This window comes from Mesocricetus auratus, unplaced genomic scaffold, assembly GCF_017639785.1.
Source record: "Mesocricetus auratus isolate SY011 unplaced genomic scaffold, BCM_Maur_2.0 Super-Scaffold_100011, whole genome shotgun sequence".
Lineage (NCBI taxonomy): Eukaryota > Metazoa > Chordata > Mammalia > Rodentia > Cricetidae > Mesocricetus > Mesocricetus auratus.
In genome coordinates, this window is record NW_024429195.1 from 81,515,471 (window position 1) to 81,542,990 (window position 27,520).

General features: G+C 44.3%; 1 protein-coding gene across 3 annotated transcripts in view; it reads right to left on the reverse strand.

The window, feature by feature from the left end:
- The window catches only part of Slc41a2 (solute carrier family 41 member 2), a 108,470-nt gene that overhangs the window by 13,417 nt on the left and 67,533 nt on the right, over positions 1-27,520 (reverse strand). For all 3 annotated transcript variants that reach the window (XM_040755164.1, XM_040755165.1, XM_040755163.1), the window contains exons 9-10: positions 6,957-7,088; positions 5,091-5,239 (exon numbers count right to left, since the gene is read on the reverse strand). In XM_040755164.1, the coding sequence (XP_040611098.1) occupies positions 5,091-5,239; positions 6,957-7,088 (281 nt within the window). The remainder of the gene's footprint in view (positions 1-5,090; positions 5,240-6,956; positions 7,089-27,520) is intronic.

The following is a 27,520-nucleotide window of genomic DNA, read 5'->3' on the forward strand; positions in this document are numbered from 1 at the left end:
GTCTACCTGCTGGTGAAGGCTCACACACGTGTCACAGGGGTGTACACACACACACATGTCACAGGGGTGTGCAGGTCTACCTGCTGCTGGAGGCTCACACACGTGTCACAGGGGTATACACACACGTGTCACTGGGGTGTGCAGGTCTACCTGCTGCTGATGGAGAGAACTGGCTCATTTCCAGCCACTGTAATGAGTGTTTAAGGACTGCTTTAAGTTCCTCTTTCCAGCTGGGCAGTGGTGGCATACACCTTTACTCCCAGAATTTGGGAGTCAGCAGCAGGTGGATCTCTGCAAGTTCAAGGCCAGCCTGGTCTACAGGGTGAGTTCCAGGATAGCCAGAACTACACAGAAAAAACGTCTTAACTGGACCGATAGCCTCCAAAACAATACAGAGAAACCCTGTCTCATAAAAACCAAAAAAAAAAAAAAAAAAAAAAAAAAAAGAAAAGAAAAATTGTCTTAAGAAAACAAAAACAAAAACCTGGTTCATCAACAAACTCCACTGAGCATGTTCTAAAAGCTACCAATCAATGACAGTACTAGTTTCTAAAGTAGCCACCTAGGAACTAATTCTTCCCAAGAATCACACAGTGAGAGACAACCAGACACTCTCATCATCAAACTTCCATGAACGACACTCAGCTGCTTGGGCTCTTGCATGTCCCCAGGTTTCTGATGGCACGATTTTCTAGCACTGTAAGCCAGACAGATCCCTGTCTCTGCTTGGTCACCCTGTGGCTTCCCTACAGTAAAAAGTAAAGTGTCCTCTTAGCTCCAATTCTGGGTGACTGCTTCATCATCCTCTGACACCTGTCTGCTTTATGTTTGCTTCTCCACACAGCCCAGAGGCCCTGAACTCTGACCTCCTCTGTCTTAGCTTTCCAAGGTCAGGATCACAGGCGAGTCCCACCACACCCAGCTGCTCTCCTGCTTTATAACAATCCGCTTTGGCACAGCTGGGATCTTTTTGTGTGACTTCCCTCTAAGTTTAAATATGAAATTCCAGCTGCACCCAGAGTACAGACAAAAGGCCCGAGGCAGAACATCTGGGGACAGCTGGCTCAACTTCTCTCTGGTTCTGCTTTGTTTTCATGGGGCCTGATAAGATTGAGGGGGGCCCTTTCCCGTGCCTCCCTAACGCAGGACTCAGTCTGTGGGAACCCAGGCACACCCACCTAAGGCACTATTGAGAAGCATGCCCTGAGGAAAACACCTGGATGCTAAGGTCTTCACCTTAGCTCTCAGAACAGCAGCATGGTGCCAGAGAAGTACCACAGGTCCAGAAACGCAATGCGACACTCCTAAAAGGAGATCTCAACAATTCACTGGCTTTCTGTCAGCTGTAGACTAGGACTACAGTTCCTAGTGTCACAACATTCCCTTTCTCTTCAGAGGGCCTCTCAATCCCAGCTAACAGACACAGGAACAGCCACATGGAAAGAATAAAGTGGCCAGGTGTGGTCCACACACCTGTCACACCAAAACCAGCAGGTGCAGGCAAGAGGGTCAGGAGTTCAAGGCCAACCTCAGCTACCAGCCAAGTTCAAGGAGAGCCTGGTCTATGCAAGACTCTATCTTAAAAACAAACAAACAAACAAACAAACCAAAAAACAAGGGAGGAGAAGAGCTCTTCCCAAGAGAGATCTGACAGATTTCAACCCCAAGGAACAAGCAGCTACAGTGGGAGCAAAGCCAAGAGGGCTGACACGGCCACCTGGCTGCTGGGCTCTCTCCTGTAAGGCCAGCTAGAGTACAGGCTATGGGCCATCGCTTAATAGGAGGCTATGTGTCAGCCACCCAACTATTACAGCTTCCAGGCGAGGCGGATGAGGTGTGCACACTCTGTGCATACGATGGCGAGGCTCCCCAGAATTAACGACTCCCAGGGACGGGGCTAATTAACTTGCTTTGTGGGTGGCTGCCCTGGGGTTCAGTGCTGAGGGACGGGCTCCTGCTTCATGATTTAGAGGCGGCTCTCCATGGAACGCAGTGGCGTTTCGGAATGCTGGGAGGGACCCCATGCTAGTCCCGTGGGCCCTGACCTCTACTGCTACTCGGTGTGACTTGTCACTCCAGTACTCTGTGGCTTCTGACTGACATAGGGAGATCTGAGAGCTAAGAACTGCCACCTTTCCTAAGGATGGCGAGGAGGCCGCTGTCCATGTTACTACATTCCACTACAGCTCAGTCTGTCCCACCAGTGTTGTGGGCATGCTCACATTAAATTACATGTTTCAACAATCACAACCTTTTATTACTTGTAAAAAATCAAGTTATTAGCCAACATCCTGATATTAAGTCCTATTATGAAGGGGATTCATCTGGTTGTGTAAAGTGGATACAGGATTTGTAGAGAATAATATCTTATTTAGAATATGAATCTTTTGGGAAATAAAAGATGGCATAATTTGTATGTAACTATAATATCCAAATCAAGAATGTAGTAATAACAAAATTCAAGGCAATTTGTCTTTTAAATTTTGTTAATGAGAAGCCTATACATGTTGCTAAGACAAATATATTTGCTGATAATAACTCATTTCTTACCAGCTACAGCATATACCCTTTTACCACTGCTTCGTAGCAAAGAACCAATCTCCCATAACACTAGACTTCAGTGCTCGGTGTGTGAAAGCAGTGTAGTGCTCAACACAGCAGACACTCCACAGGCCAGCTCCCTTCCTCTGTCCTGGACTGCTCTCTATCCACCTTTCCTAGCCTCAGCCGCCACATCAAGTTCCCCGGAAGGCCAAATTCAAACTCCACCCCAGGCATTATCTTATTCTGCCTCTGAAGGAGTCAGGGATCCCCACTGGAGGAGGCACCAAAGCTATGAAGCTAAAACCAGAAGCCAGAGGTGAGACGGTGGGTCTACAGGGAGACACCCAAGTCAAAACGACAGAATGACTGACGCCAAGGAAAACAGTGCTCAAGTCAAAACGACAGAGTGACTGACGCCAAGGAAAACAGTGCTCAAAGAATGCAGCCAGAGCAAACCATCCGCCTTACAATAAAGACGTTCAAACAGGCTTAGCTGAATTCTGATAACTCATATTTTATATACGGGACATTATAATGGCTCCAAAGTTCTCACTTGTTTCTTTTTTTAGTCAAAGTCATAAACTTGGAAGATTAGGTACGTTACTTTAAAACTTACAAATAATGACAAAAAGTGAATAAAATATTTCAAAGTGATGGTCTCTGAGAGATAGAGGAAAGTAGAACTTAGGTACTATTTAATTTTTAAAATGTGTACATTTATTATAGTGGCATGCCTTTAGATGTTGTTTGTTGGCATGTATTAATTATACATAATAACGGTTACAGTATGATACTTTCACACACAGACACAATGTACTTTGATATGCACACAGACTTCCCATCCATTACCCTCGCTCGTCCGGCCCTACTCCTTCCTTTCCCCAGCCAGGGCCCCTCCTGCTTTCATCTTGCCCGTGAGTGCGTGTGTGAGTGTGCATATAAGTGTGCATGCATGTGAGTGTGTAAGTATTGTGTGAATGTGTGCAAGTGTGAATGTGTGTGCATGCATGAGAGTGTATGAGTATGTATGTGAGTGTATGAATGTGCCTGTGTGTATATGCATGAGTGTGCATGTGTGTGTTGGTGTGTCTGTGAGAACATATGTGAGTGTATGAGTGTGCCTGTGCGTGTGTGAGTATGTGTGTTGGTGTGTCTGTGAGAACTAATGAGTTTCATTAGAATTGTTTGCAAGAACACAGGAAAGGGTTTGTTCACATAAAAGAAAATTTCTTTTTATTGTTTTGTTGGTTGGTTTGTTTGTTTGTTTGTTTGTTTGTTTGAGATAGGGTTTCTCTGTGGAGCTTTGTAGACCAGGCTGGCCTCAAACTCACAGAGATCTGCCTGTTTCTGTCTCCCAAGTGCTGGGATTAAAGGTGTCTGCCACCACCAACCACCCAGCCCAAAAGAAATAAAAAGCCTTCTACACAACACATAACAAGGAGTTGAAATCTCAAAAGGCAACGGATGACAACACAGAACTTTAGAAAACACAGTTTGATGCAAGTCTAGAGACCATAAGGAATCCATGAAGTGCTAAACATGGAGATCACTACTGTAGCCCAGTACTCATAGGCCACGGCCAGCGGCGCACTGTTTGAGGCCAGCCTGCATTACATATGAAGGGAAAAAGGAAAACTCATTACAAAATAACATTTAAAGAAGTTTTCCCCAGAATTGAAGAACATGGACTTTTGAACTGATGGAGTCAAATAGAAGAGACAAAATATGCCACAGCAGAGCACATGAGCACATAATTTAAAACTACCGGCATGCGACAAGAAAAGAGGCAGTAAGTAAAAAGCAGCTCACGAAGCAAGAGTCACACTGTGAGGAAAGACTGCTCAGGGGAAGGTGCCTGCCCGCAAGTATGAGGATCTGGGTTTGCACCTGCAGGATCCACATGAAGCCAGCTGCAGACAAGCACATCTGGAACCCAGCACCCCCACAGCAGACAGGAGGCAGAGACTGGGGAGCCTAGAAGCTCTGCAGACAGTTAGCTGCAGCAACAAGACAAACAGAGCAGAAGGCAAGTACTGACACCCACGGTGTCCTCTGACGGCCACACACTCGTAACACACATGACATGTACCTGCACTCATTCACACAAACACGTGTGAACACAAGCAGACAAAAACACAAGTTCACACAACAGATCGATGGTACCTATTCTCCCCGGCAATGCGAACAGCTAGAAGGCAGTAAACACACCTTCAAAATTCCAAGAGAAAAGTATCAGTCAACCTATTAATACGAAAAGTAGGGTAAGACACTAGGCAGAGCCCAGAAACGTGCTTCCTTTCCCTGCTTCAAGAATCTACTGGAAGATATGTCAAAGAGAGCAGGATAATCAACAAAGAATGCCGGGAAACCCAGGCAATCCAAAGGTTCTTTGAACAGAAGTGGCAGAGCTTACTGGTTTCAGATCAAGTCCATGCAAAGGCCTCAGCTGACTTCTGAAACGGTGGCTATGCTGCGTACCGCAGAAGTCCACTGTGACAGTTTCCCAGCAATCTGAGCAGAAGAGGTTTTCCGTTTGTCCCTCTCACCTGTAGCACAGCAGCAAGTAGATACACAGCGACGAAGACTACAGTCAGAGAGGTGTGGCCGCTCTTCATCAGGTGGATGGTGTAGAGGAAGGTCAGGTGGCCCGGAACCACTAAGAGCAGGAGGACTTGGGCCGACTTGTTGTTCACTCCTGTGACGCGAAACACAGTGGCATCAAAAGTCACGCTTGAAGGTTACAGCTGGGGCATGGCTCAGCGGAAGGTCAGCTGGGGGTGGCGGTCTGTCTGGCACTCACAAGGTGGGAAAACAAATGGAACCTATGCAGTGGGCATGGTGGTCCACGTCACCGAGTCGGAGGACAACCCCGGATGCCTGTAGCCCCAGCACTATGGAAGCTGGGGCAGCAGCACCCCAGCCAGCCAGTGAGACTGCATCTAAGAAAACTAAAACAGCAAACTGAGGGTAACTTTCTCCTTACTACAGCTCAGAGTGTTTTCATCAACTCAACTGCTAAGAATAAAGTTCGGTTACTTATAATTCACTTAATTCCTGGGAATTCCCCCTAGTAGGTGTAATTGTAAAAATCAAGTTTAAAAAAAATGGCTGTTTAGCTGGGCGTTGGTGGCACAAGCCTTTAATCCCAGCACTTGGGAGGCAGAGGCAGGCGGATCTCTGTGAGTTAGAGACCAGCCTGGTCTACAGAGTGAGTTCCAGGACAGGCTCCAAAACAAATACAGAGAAACCCTGTCTCGAAAAACCAAAAAAAAAAAAAAAAAAAAAAAAAAAAAAAGACTGTTTAAAAACTATCTTGAGACGGGTGGTGGTGGCACTCACCTTTAATCCCAGCACTCAGGAGGCAAAGGCAGGCCTGGTCTACAGAGTGAGTTCCAGGACAGCCAGGACTACACACAGAAAGCCTGTCTCAGGGAAACAAAACAAAACAAACCTTGTTTTGAAGAACACTACTGTCATAAATACAGGGGGGAAATGGAATGTCAATTTTGTGTCTTCTCTTATTGTTCGATCACTGATATTAGAAGGAGGCGCCTGAGATGCTCAGTGGTTAAGAGCACTGACTGCTCTTCCAGAGGACCAAGGTCCCCAGGACTCAGGTGATGACTCACAACCTTCTAGACCTCCTGATGTCCTCCCGCAGTCTCCAGGCGCACCAGGAGTACAAGGGGCGCTCAGACACACTTGAAGTAACAAAATAATGATCTCAGATTTTCGGCACTCACATATCCATTCGTTTAAGTAATACATTGTTCCTTGCCACTGGGTTGTCTCCTAATGTCCTGTTTCAGAGCAAACACCCACATCTTTTTTGGTTTTTACGAGACAGGGTTTCTCTGTATTGTTTTGGAGGCTATTGGTCCAGCCCAGCCTCGAACTCACAGAGATCCGCCTGCCTCTGCCTCCCGAGTGCTGGGATTAAAGGCGTGCGCCACCACCACCCGGCACAAACACCCACATCTTAAAGAGCCAAAAAACAGTAATTCCGGAAGAAAAGTCCACTGTCCCTAAGTTACAGGTGCTTTATGGTTCTTCTTTCTTTCTTTTCTTAGTTTTTCTTTTTTTCCTTGTTTTTAAGACAGGGTTTCTCTGTGTAGCCCTGGCTATCCTGGAACTGGCTCTACAGACTAGGTTGGCCTTGAACTCAGAGATCACCTGCCTTTGCCTCCCAAGTGCTGGAGAGAAAGTCAGCTGTTAAAGGCTAGACTCACAACCAACAGAGACAGGAATAGGAAGTGCAAACGTCACGATAGCACACACAGACTTAGGGACACAGAAGGTCTTTGTTCCCTGAGATTAGCTCAGCACAACATTCACAAAATATTGATCCAACAAATTTTACCTACCCAGACCTCAGCAGGGAGCAGTTCCAGGCAAAACCCCCACACACTTACCTGAACCAAAGAACGTCCTAAACGGGTAGGAACAGCCTTTGGGCTCATCGGGCAGTTCTCCAGGGATACTATGCAAATGGAGGTAGGTAGAGATCCTGCTGGCCTGAATGGCCACCAAATTGCCACCGATACCTGAGACGTTGGGAAACAGCCAGGTTACCTTTCACTTAAACAACGCCATCAATCCCACCACAGCAAGTCTCTTCCCGTCACATTCTCAGTCAGTGAGACAAACTTTTCCTGAAAGGCTGGTTTCTTTAATGTTCAAAGAGATAACCCAAATATCATTATTACAAAAAACACCTTCATTATTTTCAAACCTGATTAGCTGTCTGATGTGACAGCAGACTGGAATGGGTAATTTTTAAAAATCATTCTTGCAATCACTTCACGAAACTAGTTTACATGATACTGATGTTTGTCACCTTAATGAGAGAAAAATAAGCTGGATTTATTCAAATTGACAGGTGTGATACTTTCTCAGCATACTCAAGAAAGTGAATTAGGAGCTGAATAAAATTACTCAGCAAAGTCTCGTTTTCAACCTACAAACAGCCTCTCCGTGACTGAGAGGCAGTAGAGTTAATGCCGGGGTAGGAAATGAATTCCAAGGTGACAAGGACACTCAAATTCTTTCTCCACTTGCAGTCAGTGAGGAAGAGACAACAGCCCTGAGAGTGAGAAGAGAGCAAATGCAATTTCCAATTCTGACACCCGACCTTCTGAGACAGACCAAGGGAGGGTCTGAGAATGAAGAGCCAACCTCACGGGACCATCTCAACCACTACAGACCCGGGCCACACCAGTCCTCTCAGATAAAGGCAGGCTGCCTGTGAGTGGGAGGAAGGGATCCACGGCCTGTCCCAGGCAGAGCACTGTTGCCACAGGAGGAAGAGACGAGCAGCAGCTGCTGGAGGCTCTTCTGCTCAAGACCAACCTGGAGGTTTGACTGCCGGCCGACAGAGGAGGAGAGAGAAAGACACTGAGTACGCCTCACCGCTCAGGACCAGGCGTAGGGACTGGAGATGAGGTAAGGTAAGAGAACCCTAGCCTGTAGCAGTAAGAGAGAAAGCATCAGCATGTTGCCACAGAGGAAGGGCAAGAACAGAGACGGGTAGTCGCTCCACGCCGTCCACACGCAGCCACACAGAGAACAGGGTAGCAGGGTCCACTGATGAAGAAAAACGAGGCAAGGATTCTGTCCTAACCTCACCCAACAAACACAACTAATATTTACCTCGGTTCCCAGTGGTCTTTTACGTGCAATGCCAAGCATTTAATAAAACTACAGGGTCTTGAAATAATAATTGTTCTTGTTCTCTATTACTTGCAGTTTGAGACAGGGTCCTTTGTAGTTCAGGCTGGCCCTGAGCTTGCTATGACCTTGAACTCCTGGTCTACCTCCCAAATGCTGGCATTACAGGCATCAGCTACTATACCCAGATCCAGGTACTGACATTATTTGACAAGGATTCTAAAATAACTATGGTTGACACATTAAAGACTCCATCAGGGAAAGTGTATAACACACAATAAAAGATGAAACACAGATGAGTTAAAATACGAAACAAACATATGCTGGACACACATAACGCTAAAGAAAACCGAAGGAGCAGGGCCAGTGTCCAGGGAAGCATGACATCCTTTCACCCCCAGCATTACCAGGCACACCAAGATCCCAAGGCTGGCTGTTCACAGACACTACAGGCTACAGAACAAGTCTCTGAGTTCGAAATGACTAAAACATCTGAAGGGTGCCCTCCGGGCACAGGAAAAGGACATCTGCGTTGTCCCTGCCCAAATATTTCAAAAGTAAACAGTATACTTCTAAACCTACAGGTAAAAGAAGAGATCACAAGAGAATGGAAAAACAGTCAATTTAATAAAAGTAGAACATGCTGGGCGTTGGTGACACACACCTTTAATCCCAGCACGCAGGAGCCAGAGGCAGGCGGATCTCTGTGAGTTCGAGGCCAGCCTGGTCTACAGAGCGAGTTCCAGGACAGCCTCTAGAGATACACAGAGAAACCCTGTCTGAAAAACAAAACAAAACCCTGAACTACATGGGAGGCACACAGAGAAATCCTTTGAAATTAGGAAACTGCTTCTACTTATACAGAAGAAACGTTTGCTATCAGTGATGTCGAGTTCCTGTCCTTAAAACTGTAAAAGTTGTACTGAAACAGGACGCGGAAGAGCACAACTGACTGAGAGAAAACACAACAAGGAAGCAGCCCATAACTGAGTCTCTGAACGAATGAACAAAAGAGAGGAGACCCACGGTCCAACACCCAGAACGAAAGCGAGAAGAGCAGGGGCTCGTGCCTCTAATCCCAGTGCAGAGACAGAGGGAGCTTGGGACACACCGAGTCCTGTGCCAGCCTACGCAGCTACAGGCTAAGAGGAGGCTCTCAAGAGTGCACACTGTTCTTGCAGGGGCCCCACAGGTCCACAAGCTCGGATAGGTGGAGCTCCAGGGGATCAGTGTCTACACTGCACCCCTGTGGACAACTGCCCCAGATACACATAGCTATACATTAGAAAATAATGCAGTCCAATATATGAACACAGGGCAATGAACAGAATTCACCACCATTCTAGTGAACAGAAATATCTAGTGAACAGGAATATCATTAATAACTTCCATTCTGAACTATTAGCAAATCAAATCCAGCAAAACACTCAATGTGTGATACATCACAACCAAATTGGGCTTATCCAAGGAATGAAAGACCAATTTAACATCTGAAAGGAAATTAATATATAGTTCATTAACAAGTAAATGGAGGAGGAATGTAACATGATTATAAGAATACATGGGGGAAAACCCACTACAACTCCATAGTCATGACTAAAAGCTCTAACCCAATACACATCCAAGCTGGGTGTGTACTGCAGGGTGGGGCACGAAGATGACTTCTAGCTGTGTGAGGCAACAGTGAAATCTGGTCCTGACTCTCACACAAAACACAAAACCCACTTCCAGGTGAATTAAGAACAAAACAAAGCGCAGCAGGCTGGTGAGGCAGCGAGTGTTGAGAATCAGCTCGACCGGATTCAGGACACGCGGTAAAAGATCATTCCTGGGTGACTGGGGGTTGTTTCTGCATGAAATAAGCACAGGAGATGGAAGATGGAGGGAAAGAATCATTCTTGGCAGATGGAGTCCATCCAATTATCTGGCACCTGGCCAGAAGGAAAAGGACCTTTCTCCTGGAGTTGGGGCACCCTCCTGTCAGAAAACTCTGGGCTCTGAAGCCTTCTGCCTTACACCAACAGCTCTGCACCACTTGCTTCCCTGGTTCTGAGGCTCACTAGAACTGGCCTCCATAATTGATGGGCCAGTTTCTCTAATGTTGTGATAATCTTTTTGTACATTGTGAAGATGTGTCTCTGCTAAGGCACCTTCTGATTGGTTTAATAAAGAGCTGAATGGCCAATCGCTAGGCAGGAAAGGTAGGCGGGACTTCTGACTGGGGGGGTGACTCTGGGAGGAATCTGGGGCATGGAGCAAGTCAGACATGTGGTACTGAGAAGAGGAAACAAGCCATGTGGCACAGCATAGATGAATATAAACAGGTTAATTTAAGTTATAAGAGCTAGTTGGGAACAAGCCTAAGCTAAAGCCAAGTTTTCCCACTTATTAAGAAGTCTCGTTATTTGAGAGCTGGTGATCCAAAGAAAGTCTGATCCCCCCTCATTCACTCTCTCTCTCTCTCCTCCTCTCCCTCCCACACTCTCATTCACTCTCACTCTCTCCTCCTCTCCCCCGCCTTTCTCTTAATCCCCTCCCACTCCCACTGTTTGGAGAATACTGACTAGTATATGTGGAAATTCTTTAACAACTGTAAAACACAAAGGGCAAGTTTATAAAATTTAAAACTTTAGCTCACCAGAAAACACTTTAGGCAAAGAGGGAGAACAAGCCACCAAGTGGAGAAACCCTGCAACACGAGCAACTTTCAACAGAAAAAAAGACAAGGGACTTAGCAGACAGCTCACCAAAGAGGTTAACCCAGGAGCTAGAGAGAGGGCTCAGCAGGTAAGAGAGCTTGCCACACAAACTTAAGGACTTGAGTTCTAATCCCGGCATCCGTGTAAGCACTGGGCATATCCAGTCACCACATGCTGTAGGAACTTGGTGACAGGAAGTTCACTGGGGCTTACTGGCCACCTGCAAAGCTCCAGTTTCAGTGAGAGACGCCATCTCAAAGGGACAAGTGAACAGTGATGCCTGACATTCTCCTGTGGTCTTTGCACACACATGTGGACATCATCACTACACACATATACACATACTTTCACACACATGCACAAAGTTAGCTGAAACTGCTAGTAAACAGAAGAGACCCAAGCTCATTGGGTATCAAAGAAATACAAAACAGAAGCAAAGTAAGCGCTTCACATCCAGCACGACAGGCAGAAAACATGAAATCCTGGCACATGAACAGATGATAATAACATGGAGTTCAACATCCTGACACAAAGCTATCAGGTGTGTAAACTTGGGTTGGAAGTGTAGCTCAGTGGTAGAGAACTCAGAGCAGAGGACCTCAGATCCCCAATACACACACACACACACACACACACACACACACACACACACACACACACTGGAACTATGTAATAAAGGGATGTGCATGCCCTGCCCTACATCTGAGCCATTTCACTCTTCCAGACTTAAGAAAGGGGGAGGGGGCTTATGTGTACCAATTGGAAGGATGATCTCAGAAAGAAACATGACATAAAAAGAACTGGAAAGCTTCTCTTTTAAAAGGTTTTTTTTGAAGATTTAGTATTTTATGTGTATGTGTGTATAAGCCTGAGCATGTGCATATGTACCATGCCCATGCAGATGTCATGTCCCACGCCCGTGCAGATGCCATGTGCCACGCGCGTGCAGATGTCATGTCCCATGCCCATGCAGATGTCATGCAACATTCCCATGCAGATGTCATGCAACATTCCCATGCAGATGTCATGTGCCATGGGCATGCAGATGTCCACAGGTCCCCCGCAACTGGAGTATAAGCAGTTGTGAGTGGCTATGTGAGTGCTGGGACCTGAACTTGAACTCAAGTCCTTTGGAAGAACAGCAAATGCTCTTAATCTGAGCCATCTCTCTAGGCTTGGAAATTTCTTTTTTTGGAAATCTTTTTTAATGCAGAAGAATGCTTTTGCTTTAACATAGAGCTGAGTGTGGTGATACACTCTCAGGATTGGGGTGGGAGGATTACCAGAGCCAAAACCAACCTGGGCAGCATGTGATGAGCCCATTTCAACCGATAAATAAGACACAAAGACCATAAGGGTTGTTCACACTAATGGATTACCACGCGATGCTGTGAGACACACTGTAATGCTTAACTGTGTTTATCTTCTTAAATATTTATCATATGGTCATCAAATACTAAAATCATAAACATTAAAAGTGATTTTTCCTAGCTTTTTGAAATACAAGTTACTTGTAGTCCTCTCTATACACAACAGCACAGCAGGGCTTCCCAATCTAGTGGGGACCAGTGAATCCCCACCCCTACTGCACTCTCCCCGGCTTCTGGTGACCACTATTCTACAGTCGGATTCTAGGAAGTTAGCTTTCTCTGAGTCTCCCGACTGGCATCCCACCGGACCTGTCTTTCTGTGGTTAGCCTGTTTCATTCGACATAACACTCTCATTTCGTTCACATTGTCACACGTGACCAGACTGCATGCTAACCCTGAACAGTATCCCACTGTTTGTTTCCAACACATTTCCTTTTATCTGTTCATCCGCTGACGTACTTACATGGCTTCCATTCCTTAGCTGTTGTGAAGAATACCTTGGAAATTGGGGAAGTGCAAATGTCACTGGCATACTGCTTCCATTTCCTTTGGACCATTGCATCATGTGACCATGTTAACTCTTTGATGGCCCTTTATACTGTTTTCCTTAGTGATCATTCTACTTCAGGTTCACACCAAGAACACAGGATTCTGCCCACAGCCTCACCACGGTTTTCCTTTGTCTCTGACAACAGTCACTCGTGATGGAGTGACACTCTGGGTCACTGTGGTTTTGATTTGTGCTATCTCTAACTGGTGTTGCTGGCCAAATGCACATCTTTTAAGAACTGTATTTAGTTCTGGTGCTAGAATTGGAATGATAATATGAATTCATCAGGACTCCACCTGAATAGGAGTGAACACTGATTAATGATGGGGTAACACTGCTGAATTCATTGTTAGATATCTTCTTTCATAACTAACTATACAGACTAAGGCTGCTGTACAAACTAATATTGTCATCATATAGGAGGTCAGTCACTGGCCAAAATGTCATTCTGCAGTGTGTGACTACTAGGGAGTTTTGGATGCAAAGAGTAAAAACCATTCCAAGAGGATGTCTGAACTGGGTGCTAAGAGCTTTGGTGAGGTCCTCTGCTGTAGACTGTGGTGGCTTGGATGTGAAGGGCCTCCCACAGGATCGGTTTGAATGACGGTAGCAGACTCACCCTCTGAGACTACAAGCAAGTTCCCAGGCAAATGTTTTCTTTTATGAGTTGCCTTGGTCATGCTGCTTTGGCACAGTGGCAGAGGTAACTAGGACATGCAGCTGGTGTGGCAGTGCACACCTGGAATTATAGCACTGGGGAGGCTAAGGCGAGAGCATTTTGAGCTTGACTACATAGCAAGGTCCTGTGTCAGACTAAAAACAATAAACATGATGATTTAAAACTTAGCTCAAGAGGAGTGGAGAGATGGCCCAGTGGTTTAGGGTTTGTACTGTCCCTCTGAGGATCTGAGTTCAATTCCCAGGACAATGTCAGGCTCCAGGGGCTCCGCCACCTCCAGCTTCCAAGTGCACCTACACTCACATGCAAATGCTGCCCCGTGCAATTAAAAATAAATAAATTTAAAAACATAAAATAGTGTCCTCTAGGACTGGTGAGGTGGCTCAGCTCACAAAAGTGAAAACCTAATAACCTAAGCTCGAGCCCCAGACCCCACAGTGAGGAGGAGAATACCAAATCCTGAAGGCTGTTACATACACACCAATTACATCACACATACACACACACCACATATACACACCACATACACATATACACCATACACATACATACACATCACATACACACCACATACACACACACAAAACACATACACAGCCCATAGCCACTGAAACACACACAACACATACAAACTACATATACACACAACACACAATACACTACAAACATCACACACACCACACATACCACACAACAATACCAAAAAACACCACATACACACACCACACATATATACCACATACACTACAAACACCAAATACCACACACACCACATACATACCACATACACACACACCATACAAAATACATACACACATCACATACACATACCCCCCACACGCATACTACATACACACCACATACACACCAAACACACCATAGACACATACACCACACACACACAAAACATATACACACCACACACATGCATAACACACACAACACAACACATACACACAATACACACAAACTACATATACACACAACATACAATATACTACAAACGTCACAGACACACACACACCACACATACCACAACATACCATAAACATCACATACACACACCACACACATACACCACATACAACACACTACAAACACCAAATACCACACACACCATACCACAAACACATCACACACCACACACCACACACACACATTCCACAATACACATCACACACACACACACATACACCCCACAGACACCACACATACCACAGCAACAATACTAAATATAAAAAATAAACGAATTCAGTTTATCATAAAACATAAAAATATGTACCCTACAGTGTCCTGGGCACTCTTCAAAGGAAGCAAATTTCTTTAAACTTATGTGTAAAGGTCACATGGCCAGGCAGTCACTGAAAGCACATGAATGCAGAGCCTGGTTCCCTGCAGATTTCCACCGCAGCTCCAGCATAAGGGCCAGAACACCGCCCCAACACTGTCACGATTTCAGTGAGTGGAATCCCTCTGCTACTTCCTTTTTCTAATGTGAAAATAAGGACAACCCTTTTAAAGATAATGAAATAAGTAAATAATATGCATATGAAGACATCCAGCACAATTATGAACACAGTGATATATGTTAATTATCACAACAGCAATAACACACAATTTACATAAATAGGGTGTTCCTGACTCCCGGTGTTTCCTATTGTATGCCTTCATTTAGCATGATGTAGAATCCATCAGTCAGAAGCCAGCAAGGAACTGTACTGCTTTCCAATTCATTTGGTGTCTTATTTTAGTTTTAGACACTGTGCTAGGTCATAAGATCAGGCTGTAAGCAAGCTTGTAGCGCATTTTCTCAATTAGTGATCAACAGGGGAGGACCCAGCCCATTGTGGGTGGTGCTATCTCTGGGCTGGTGGTTCTGGGTTCTATAAGAAAGCATACTGAGCAAGTCAGTAAGTAGCTTCCCTCCATGGCCTCTACCTCAGCTCCTGCCACCAGGTTCCTGCCCTGTCTGAGTTCCTGTCCTGACTTCCATCACCTGGAAGTGTAGGCTGAAATAAACCATTTCCTCCCCAAGTTGCCTTGGTCATGGTGTTTCATCATAGCAACAAAATCCCTAAGACAGACACAAACTTACTGTGTACTTCTGGTGACCTGGAACTATTTCAAGGCTGTCCTCAAACTCAGAGATTCACCTGAGTGCTGGAACTAATGGCATGCACCACCATGCCCAATCTGGTATCCATACCGACTTAAAATGACTTCTGTTTGCTTGTTGAGTTTCTCCTGTGTGTGTGCATGTGTGCATGCATGAGTGCATGTGTGTGTGTGCTGTGTGTATATGTGCTGCATGTGTGTATGTTGCATGTGTGTGTATGTATGTGTGTGTGCTGTCTCTGTGTGTGTGCTGCATGTATGTGTGCACACGTGCGCGCGCACACGCTCGCGCATGTGTACCCTGTGTGCTACAATGCACACGTGGAGGACAAAGACCCACCTCGGGAGTTTGAGAAAGTCTCTTTCTTGTCATTATTTGTAACGAGTACCGTAGGCTATCTGGCTACCAGCTTCCAGGAATTCCCTTGTCTCTGCCACAGGACATCCAAGAACACAGGTACACACTACAGGGACACTCTATGGTGCCCAGCCTGGGCATGGATTTGGGGGCAAGTCGAATTCAGGTCTTCAGTATGGCACCAGCTGAGCTAAAGCCCCAGCCCCATTTAACAACTTTTCTACTGGATGCTAACGACAACTGTGCCTTTAAGTCTGGAGTTTTCTAGTCAGAGCTCACTTTTGCAGTCTACAATGAGAGCAGAGCACCCCACATCTAATATGCATGTACATGTGCTAACACACATACACAAGGCCAGTAACTCATTCTCCTGAGTGAATTAATGCATCCCAGGAGCTGAAAGAGGGAGAGCTTTTGCCTACAGAATGGAAGCGCTGTCACAGAGATTCTGGGGAAGCAGAAAAGAAGTTGATTAAAATAGGGCCTTGTGATCACCAATGGACTTTGGCTCACAGCCTCTCAAAATGCAGCAGAATCCAACAGTAAGAATGAACTTGATACTGAGCAACAGACAACATTCCCAACAGTAACTGCCTCTGCAGAATGCATATACCGTAGTGTGTTCTCCCACCTCCTCACTGGGGGACTCTCTCGGGGTAACGCTCCATCTGGTGTTCTATTAGGCAGGGATGCTTCAGTGCAGACACAGATAGCATGCACTGTTAGTTTGAGCCACTCCACCATAGCTGAGAGTTTCCTGAGCCTGGACTATTAATGATCCCTTGTAGCTCTCTCTGAGAGCCACAGATGGCTTGGTAGAACTCTCTAGAAGCACCATTATCACTTCTGTGCTACCATATGCGTGGTAAGTCATCTCAAAGCCTTCCGCAGTGACTTTGGAAAGGCACTAATGCTGCTTCTGCAGATGAAGAGAATGCAATGTCACCAGTGAAGAGACTGCTAAGAGGCAGCCTTCACAGTCTTGTCAGGGTCGCTGATCACACCCTTTAATTACGGCAAAATTATTACCTTGGGATAGCTTTCTCTGATGTCAAAGGATGCCTTCTTGATACTGTTTTCTACACTGTTGCTTTTAAGAATTTGTTATTAACACAGCTTTTGAATTATTTAAATTCTACAGACACTAATTGCATTATTAAAGTGAGCAGAAAACATCTAAAGATAGTCTCATATAAATTAAAATCATCAGTAGAAACGGTCTGTCAATACACTAAAGAGTTAGCGAGACTCCTCGGTATCTGCAGGAGCTAATTTTAGGTATATCATGCTAGAATAAGCTCATTAATAGTAAAAATACCTGATGTTAAGAAGGGATTATCAGCAAGTTCATCTCAGGAGTCCCTTAAAACTCTGTTCCCAGTAAATGTTTCAGGTCACATCATAGATTGTGTTTCAGATTCTACCGAGAATGTGTTTTTGCACATCTTCAACGGAACCTAATACAAAAGTTCATTTCCTTAAAAGGCAAATTATGTTCCTAATCGGCCTGGCAAGTGTTCCAGCACCTTCCATATGAACTATTTCAGCCCATCCACACACCCCTGCAGGATTACCCTCCAAGCAGGACTCCCCACCAGCGTTCACATGCAGACGTCTTCAGTTTCAAGAGATGCACAGGAACATGCTCCCTTTCATATACTCCAAGTGCGGCAAAGCTCCTTTCATCTGGGTAAAGCAAGTGCATTTAACTCCCACACGCCATCCACCTTTATTGGCAATTTTCCTATGAGTACACTGTACATAAGCTGACTAATAACTGACCAAGTCTCTCTATTTTCCACCCTAGCTCATGCATTTTCTAATGAGGGCAGAAGTAGTTTCAAGCATAGAGAAAAAATACTGTATTCCTTCAACGTATAAAGCATATAAATACATATATATACACATATCCTCTATACTAGTGTAATATAACCACATGATAGATATAGAAAGACATATGTAGTGTTTATTTATATAGCTATCTTCAGGGGGAATTATTTTAAATGGCTCCTTCAGAAAGTGATAATAATAAAAACAAAACAGTTTAAAAAACACTGCCCTGGGTTAGAACTTCTGCCCAGCATGTATAAATAAGTCACAGGTAGTTGAGATAACCCTCTAAGTCCTTAGAATGGCCCACAAGTGGCTCCTTCAACCTAGAGCATTCTTCGAACATTATGGCTTTCTTCTTACGAACCGTAACAGGAAAACGCTGAGAAACACTGTCCTGGGGGGAATCTTTCTACTTGACTCGGGACAAGTGAGGCTGTCAGCTCTAAGTCCCTCTCCCTAATCTTCCTCCCCACCCCTTATCCCTGTCTCCACGGACTCTCTTTGGGGAGCCTTTCTCAGTGTCTAGTAAGGTGTGACTGGTCTGTCTTTCCCTCCTCATTACTCCCGTCCCTCATGCAGTCCCAACCTGCCCTCCATCCCTCCTTTGCCCGCTTGCCAACAACCCTAGCACTGCTCATTTCAGACAAAGGCCCTCTTTTAGATTTCCACCCTAATCCTCTATTCACATCAACAATGTAATAACAATAACAGTAAAATTAACAATACAGGTGCTGCTTCCCAGGTTTTAAATACTCTAATATTTAATAAATAAAAACACATGCGGAAGCAGAGTTTGAGTCCATTCTGGTCTACAAAGCATGTTCCAAACAGTCACAGAGAAACTGCCTCTCCCCTCCCCTGCTGCAGACACAGAGACACTGTCTCTCCCCTCACCCCTGCTGCAGTCACAGAGACACTGTCTCTCCCCTCCCCCCTGCAGACAGTCACAGAGACACTGTCTCTCCCCTCCCCTGCAGAGTCACAGAGACACTATCTCTCCCTCCCCCTGCTGCAGTCACAGAGACACTGTCTCTCCCCTCCCCCACAACACCCCACTCATCAGCAAACATGGACTACGCAGACTCACACAATAAGCTCGCCTGTGCCCCTCACTCACCCCTGCAGCATCCCTGCCTTCTCCCCCAGCAGCCCTTCCTCCCCTGTCACAGCTTCCTGGCTGCTTCCCACACATCTGCATTTTTCTTTTTTCTCAAGCTGCGGATTCTCAAACAGCACACGGCTTAGTTTTTGATGCTCGTGGACTTTATTTGAAGGAGACGCCACAGTACGCTACATTCCCAGGATTCACCTGTGCCCTCACCACTCTCACTGGTAATAATACCCCCATGAGAACACACTACCTTCGTTGACTTAGTCTGCTACCAGCCAAGCTGCACTCCTAAATGACGTCTTCATCACCACATAAATGGCTGGTCCCTTTCTTCCCAGGATGGATACCTAGTTCAACTCTTTCTTCTTAATTTCTCTGTGCTTACTTATTTGTGTTCCTGTGTGTGGTGGAGGTCAGGGGACAGTTTGCAGGAGTCGGTTCTCTCCTTCCCCTCTGTGGGTTCCAGGCATTGAACTCAGGTTGCCAAGCTTGGTGACAAGTACCTTTCCTCACCAAGCCATGTGACAGACTCTTCTGTCTGAAAATAATTTACTCTTGAATCTTTAACTCTCATTTAATATCTGAAGACACCGCGCCTAAATATTTCCACATAAAGAATTTGGGGAGCAGAACACACAGAAGAGCTGAGAAGTTAATATTAAGCCAATTTCTCTAGTTATAAACAGAAGTTATTAAGGAAAGAAATAAATGTTGCTATCATTGCCAAAACTATTATATAAATGGAAGGAACCATTTTTCCACTTTTGCCTCCTCAAATGTACCTTAAGAGTTCCCGCTAATGTCTATGAATTTGTTTTATGACCTAAGCTGTGTTACTTAACATGACGATTTCCTCTGCCTCAGTGACATGTAGTCTAGAGCAAAATGAAATTTATTCCTTAACTCATACATTTATTCATTCAACAATTGCCAAACCTTAACACCATGGCACTATTCAGAATCACAGAAAACAGGAGTTACCATTCAGAATAAATACATGCTTCAGTGCAATTGCTAAAAGCATAGCAGGGAAGCTCAAAGCGAGAGCCAACAACTGGGAGCACACATTTTGCAGATGCGCTGCTGCAGCGGGGTCTGGATGGACGGCCAGAGCGCTGCACACACAGAGGAGAATGAGAACCAGCGCAGCGGCGGGAGGAAGAGGCGGTGTGCCTGGCCGAGAAAGCACGGGCAACTCAACAGCGGAGACTCGGTGTGGGCAGGGAGGTGGGGTGACCCTGGGGGGCAGAAGCTAGGGTAGACTGGACCCAGTGAGTTGGGCTAAATCACTGATGTTTTATTCTCCGGGAACCAGAAAGGGAACTCTGTCTTTGAGCAATGGGCACAATCTGGTTTGTTAGGTAACCATTAATGTTATTGTCGTTGTTACTTTGTTTGTGTGTGACAGGTGCACGCCATGGTGTGCCCATAGAAGTCAGAGGACAACTTGCAGAGGCCGGTTCTCTCCTTCCATGTGGATCCTGGGAGACTGAACTCAGTCTCGGTGGTGAGTGCCTTAACTCTACTTTTTGATAAAAAATGAACAGCAATGTAAACTGAGTGCAGGGTCAGAGAGTGATTTATGGAGATCTACTCAGGAAAAACAATGACCAATTGCAGGGATAAAAAAAAGGCAAATTATGCTACAGCCTTCCTTCCTCACCCCATTCCTTTGTCTTACCTGCCAACACCGAGACACTTTCCCTGGAAACACACTGCCAACACCCAGGCGCTTTCTCCCTGGAAACACACTGGCCTTGCCAGCCAGGGAATCACACAGGCGACCCATGCTCCTTCCCATCCTCCAACTCCACAGTGCCAGGGCGGGAACAGTCGACCTGCTGCGGCCTCTCTTCTCTGCCTGGGGGCCCAGCAGATCTTCTACAGCCTTCCTCCCTTTGTCTCGTGCTCTCTCCCTGGAAAGCCGTTAGCCATACTAGCCTGGGAACCGGGTAGGCGCTCTTCACTCTCCTTCCCAGCCTCCAGCTCCAATTCCTCCATCTCATGCACAGTCCTGTTGCAGAACTCCTGCAAAATCCTGGCCTTCCTCTCTTCCTCCATCCCTTGTGGCTCCACAGACCCTCATGGCAGACTCAGCTGTCTTCCCTCTGGGGACCCTCCCAGCCCTGTGACCTTCTAGCCATCAGCATACCGTCCTATCAGCTCCCTAATACTTAGAAACAGGTTCTACCCTTCTACCCGGGGCCCCCAGCAGCCACACCTGGTAAGGACTCAGAAGCAGGTCGGCCAGGCAGTCCAGAGCCACCACAAGCTCCTAAGATCCAAAAAGGGCCACAGATGCCAAGGAACAGAGAACTCACACTAATAAGACAAGACCAGATATCAACATCAAGAATTACAATCATGTAGCTGAAGCACAAGACAAGGCCTTAACAACAGCCATTACGGATGTGCTCAAGGACCTTACAGAGGACACGAATACACACATTACACATTACAGATGTGCTTAAGGACCTTACAGAGGACACGAATACACACATTACACATTACAGATGTGCTCAAGGACCTTACAGAGGACACGAATAAATACATTACATTAGTGAAGTCGGTGACAATGCAAAAAAAAGTGAAATGAAAATAGTTCAAGATATGGAAGTAGAAATAGAATCTTGAAGGAAAGCCAAATAGGAACCTCAGAGGCAAAGCCTCACCAGCAGAATGCAAGAGCCAGAAGAGAGAATCTCGGGCTTTGAAGACAAGATAGAAGACGAATATCTCAGTTAAGGGAAATGTTAAATATTTAGAAATGCAAGCATAAAAGATGAAGGAAATCTGGGAAACTATTAAAAGACCAAATTTAAGAATAATATGAAGGAACAGAAGAAGAAGAAACCCAGGCACAGAAAATATTTTCAACAAAAAAATAATAGAAGGAATTTCCACTAACTTAAAGAAGAAATTTCCCTAACTGTCAAAGTACAAAAAGCATGTAGAACACCAAAATAGACTGGACCAGAAAAGAAAGTCCCCACAGCACACAGTAATCAAAACACTAAACATACAGAACAAAGGAAGAATATTCAAAGCTGCAAGGGGAAAGACCAAGTAACACATTAAGGCAGACCTATTAGAATAAAACCTGATTTTTCAATGGAGACCCTAAAGCTAGAAGTTCTGCAAATTTTATGAGACCACAGATACTAGCCCAGACTTCTATACCCAGCAAAACTGTCAATTACCATAGGTGGAAAAAGCAAAACATTCCACAATAAAACCAAATTTAAGCAATATTTATCTATAAATCAAGCTCTACAAAGCATAGAAAGAAAACTTCAACATAAAGATATTAACCACACCTAAGAAAACAACAGGAATAAATAACCTCAGACCAGTAAATCAAAAGGGAGGTCCATACAACAAGATAACAATATGATATTGTTCATATCAATGAACAACAAACACTGCTCATTGATAATTCTCAACTTCAATGGTCTTGATTCCCTAATAAAAAGATGTAAACTAAGCAGGGTGGTGGTGGCACACGCCTTTAATCCCAGCACTCAGAAGGCTGAGGCAGGCAGATCTCTGTGAGTTGAAGGCCAGCCACCAAACACAGGAGCACCCAAGTTCATAAAAGAAACACTACTACAGCTTAAATCACATAATGACCCTCATGCAGGGATAGTGGGTGAATTCAATGCCCTACTGTCACTAGTAGACAAGTCATCCAGACAAAAACTAAACAGAAATGCTGAAACTAAATGGTGACATACACCAAATAGACCTGATAGATATTTAAAGAACATTTTGCCCAAACAAAAGAATATACCTACCATCTTCTCTGTACATCATGAAACTTTCCCCCAAACTGACCACATATTTGAATATAAAGCAAGTCTCAACAAACACAAGAAAACTAAAATGATACCATACATCTTATCTGACCACTATGGATTTTAGCTGGATATCAGCAGTAACAGAAACAACAGAGAGCTTACAGATTCATTGAAAATGTAACAACGCATTACTAAATGAAAAACTGGTCAAGAGAGAAATTAAGAAGAAATTTTAAGCTTTTTAGAACGGAGAGAAAATGAAAACACTTCATACCCAAACTTATGGAACACAATAAAGGCAAGTTCACAATAAGAAGTAGCCGGTTGTGGTGGCGCACACTGGTAGGATTTGCTGAAGGAGGCAGAGGCAGGAGGATCACAATAAGAAGTAAGTCCATAGTACTAAGGGACCATATAAAAAATTGGAGAGATCTCATATTAGCAACTTAACAACACCTCTGAAAGCTCTATACCAAAAAGAAGAAATAACACTCAAAAGGAATAACTGGCAAGAAATAATCAAACTCGGGGCCGAAATCAATAAAACAGAAACAACAACAAAAACAATACAAAGAATCAATGAAAAAAAGAGTTGGTTCTTTGAGAAAAATCAGTAAGATTGACAAACCCTAATCTAAATTAACTAAAAGGCAGAGGGGGATCCAAATTAACAAAATTAGAGATGTAAAGGGAGCATATCAACAGACTCCGAGGAAATCCAAAGAATCACAAGGATATACTTTAAAAACTTACATTTCACCAAATTGGAAAAATCTAAAAGAAATGGGTAATTTTCTTGATATATACCACTTACCAAAGTTAAATCAAAATCAGATATACAATTTAAAAAGACCTATAACCCCTAGAGAATAGAAGCAGCAGTGAAGTCTTTCAATCAAAAAACGCCCAGGGCAAAATGGTTTTAGCACAGAATTCTACCTGTATCCTTATTTGCAGTCTCTCCCTCCCTCTCTCCCTCTCTCCCTCCCTCCCTCCCTCCCTCCCTCCCTCTCTCAATCTCTCTCTCTCTCTCTCTCTCTCTCTCTCTCTCTGTGTGTGTGTGTGTGTGTGTGTGTGTGTGTGTGTGTGTGTGTGTGTATTTAAAAATTCCACAGGAGAAATCCTACAGCTGATAATCACTTGCAGCAAAGTAGCTGACTAAAAAAATTAACTCACAAAAATCAGTAGCCCTCTTACATACAAATGACAAACAGATTAAGAAATAATCAGGGAAATAACACCCTTCATAATAGTCTCAAAAATATATAGTATTTTGGAATAACTCTAACCAAACAAGTGAAAGACCTGCATGACAAAACTTTAAGACATTTAAGAAAGAAATTGAAAAAGATAACAGAAGATGGAAAGATCTTCCATTCTCATGATCAGTAGGATTAGCATAGTAAAAACATGGCCATCTTATGAAAAGCAACCTACAGATTCAACACAATCCCAAGATTCCAACACAATTCTTCACAGAACTTGGATGGACAATTCTCAGCTTCATATGGAAACACATACATGCGCGCGCGCACACACACACACACACACACACACACACACACACACACACACACACACACCAAAAACAAAACAAAACACAAACAGGATACCTAAACAATAAGAACTGGAGGTGTCAACATCTCCTACCTCAAATTCTACCATAGAGCTACAGTCATAAAAACAGTATGGTACTGGTATAAAGACAGATCAATGGATCCAAACTGAAGACCCAGACATAAATTTACACATCTTTAGACACCTCATTTTTTATAAAGAAGCCAGAAACAAACACTGGAAAGAAGAAAATATCTTCAACATATGGTACTGCTCAGACTGGATGGCTACATGTAGAACAATACAAATAAATCAATACTTTTCATCTTGCACAAAACTCAACTTTAGATGGCTCAAAGACCTCAACATAAGGGCAAACACACTGAATCTTATCTTTTGGTTGTGAGCCTTTAATGGCCGAGCTATCCCCCCAGCTATCCCTACACTGCATCTCATAAAAAGAGAAAATGGGAATTAGACTCGTTGGCACAGGAAAAGACTTTCTGAACAGAGCACCAATACTGCAGGTGCTAAGAACAGCAACTGAAAAATGGGACCTTAAGAAACTGAAAAGCTTCTGTGTGGCAAGAGGCACAGCCATTTGGATAAGGCGGCAGACTACAGGATGGGGAAGAAATTTTTACTGGCTACACACTCAGTAGAGGACTAATATCTAAAATATATAAAGTGCTAAAAAAAACCCTAGACATCAAAGAAACATCACATTTTAAAAATGGAGTACAGATCTAAACAGAGTATCCTCAAATGGCTTAGAAGCCCTTAAGGAACTATTCAATATCCTTAGTCATCAGGGAAATGCAATCAAAACGACCTTGGGATTTCATCGTATCCCAGTCATAATGGCCACGATCAATAAAACTAATGACAGCTCATGCTGGTGAGGGTGTGGAGTAAATGGGAATCTCATCCATTGCTGGTACAACTACAAAATTGTACAGCCACTGTGGAAATCAGTGCGGCAGTTCCTCAGACACCTGGGAATAAGTCTACCTCAAGATCCAGCTACACCACTCCTGGCCATACACCCAAAGAACTGTGCATCCTGCCGCAGAAGATCCTACTCAAACCCTGCTCATTACTGCAGTATTCACGATAGAGAAATCAGAAGCAGCCTATATGTTATGTCAAAGGATGAATGGATAAAGAAAATGTGGTATGTTTATACAATGAAATATTACTCAGCTTTTTAAAAACTGAAATCATGAAATTCACAGGTAAACGGATAGATCTACAAAAATTATCTTGAGTGAGGTAACCCAGACCCAAAAATACAAATGTGGTATATATTCATTTATATGTGGATGTTAGTTGTTCAGTTTCAATAAGCAGGCTATAATCCATATACACACAGAAGTTAGGCTTAGAGTAAGGAACTAGTGGGGAGGGTTGGACCACCCTAGAAAATTATGGATGGGGGGACTGGAATGAGAGGATCAAACAGGAAGATGGGAGTAAGGGGAAATACAGGGAAGGACAGCTAAACCTAAGGGCCATTTAAGGGGTCATATGGAAACCTAATACAGCAGAAGCCTCCTAAAATATATACATACACGAAGGCATTCGAAATGGAATCATCAAACAACAGGGAGATGGAGCCCTAACTGGACATCTCCCATCACCAAACGAAGCCTCCAGTTCATGGAATAGGTTATATCTAATCAAGTTGTTGGGAGCCCATTGCAACTCTGAAACAACCCAGGCAGGCTATTGCCAAGGCTATTGGTTGCTCTCCACAAACTGGCAGTGAGGCCCTATAGCTGAAGACACCACTACCCAACTCATGGGACAAAAGTCAATGCTGCCTACCGAGGGCCTTCAGCCCTACTGACGCATCTTCACAGCACTGGAAGGTACTCTGCATACCAGAGGAAAAGGGGAACATCAACCCAGCTACAAAACCTCAGTCTACGTGGGATCTGCCTGCAAGATGAGCTGGTCCAACAGCAGCACAAAGCTTGTGGGAGGAAGCAACCGATATCTGACTAGACTTAAGCGTCGTAGGTGGAATACTGGCAGATAATCATACCACTTAATAGATGCATGAAGTACAGAAGGAGGGCTTAGGATCTTTGGGTCTTCCATGTGAAAATACCAACTTACAGTATGATTCTGAGCCAGGCATGGTGGCTTAAGTCTGTAATCTCAACTCTTGGAAGTCTAAGACAGAAGGATGACAAGTTTAAAGCCAGCCTGATCCAGTTATGCCAGCAGCACCATTTGTTGAAGATTCTTTCTTTTTTCCATTATATAGTGTTGTTAATTAGGGAATAAGGACTGGCATGACAGACGGAGCATGAGCCATGGAGAGCATATTAATCATAGTTTATTATAGTGAGACTGAAAGGGGGGAGACAGGCATGACAGAGAGAGAGGAAAATGGGAGAGAAGAGATGATGAGAGTAAGAAAAGATGAGAGATAAGAGTAGAGAGAGTAAGTGGGCAGGGGTCTGTCCTTTTAAAGGGGTCCTTTGCACCTGCGTGCAGATTGGTTCTCATGGAACCCTGGGCTGGCCAGAATGCTGCCTGAGTGCATTCTGCCAGGTAACAGGGCAGGCCTGTTTTATATAGTTTTAGCTTTAGATCCATATCTATTGCCATGCACAAAACTTAAGTCCAAATGGATCAAAGACCTCAACATAAATCCAGCCACACTGAACCTCTTAGAAGAGAAAGTGGGAGGTACCCTTGAACAAATTGGTACAGGAGACTGCTTCCTGAACATAGCACCAGTAGCACAGAACTGAGATTGACAATTAACAAATGGGACCTCCTGAAAATAAAAAGCTTCTGTAAGACAAAGGACACAGTCAACAAGACAAGACGGCAGCCCACAAAATGGAAAAAGATCTTTATCATCCCCACATTAGACAGAGGGCTGATTTCCAAAATATACAAAGAACTCAAGAAGCAAGTCACCAAAACACCAAATAATTCAATTAAAAAGTGGTGTATACAACTAAACGGAGAATTTTCAATAGAGGAGTCTAAAATGGCTGAAAGACACTTAAGAAAGTGCTCAACATCCTTAGCCATCAGGGAAATACAAATCAAAACAACACTGAGATATCATCTTACTCCTGTCAGAATGGCCAAAATCAAAACACCAATGACAGTTTATGCTGGAGAGGATGTGGAGAAGGCGGGGGACACTCCTTCACTGCTGGTGGAAGTGTAAACAGCCACTTTGGAAATCAGTATGGAGATTCCTCAGGAAAATG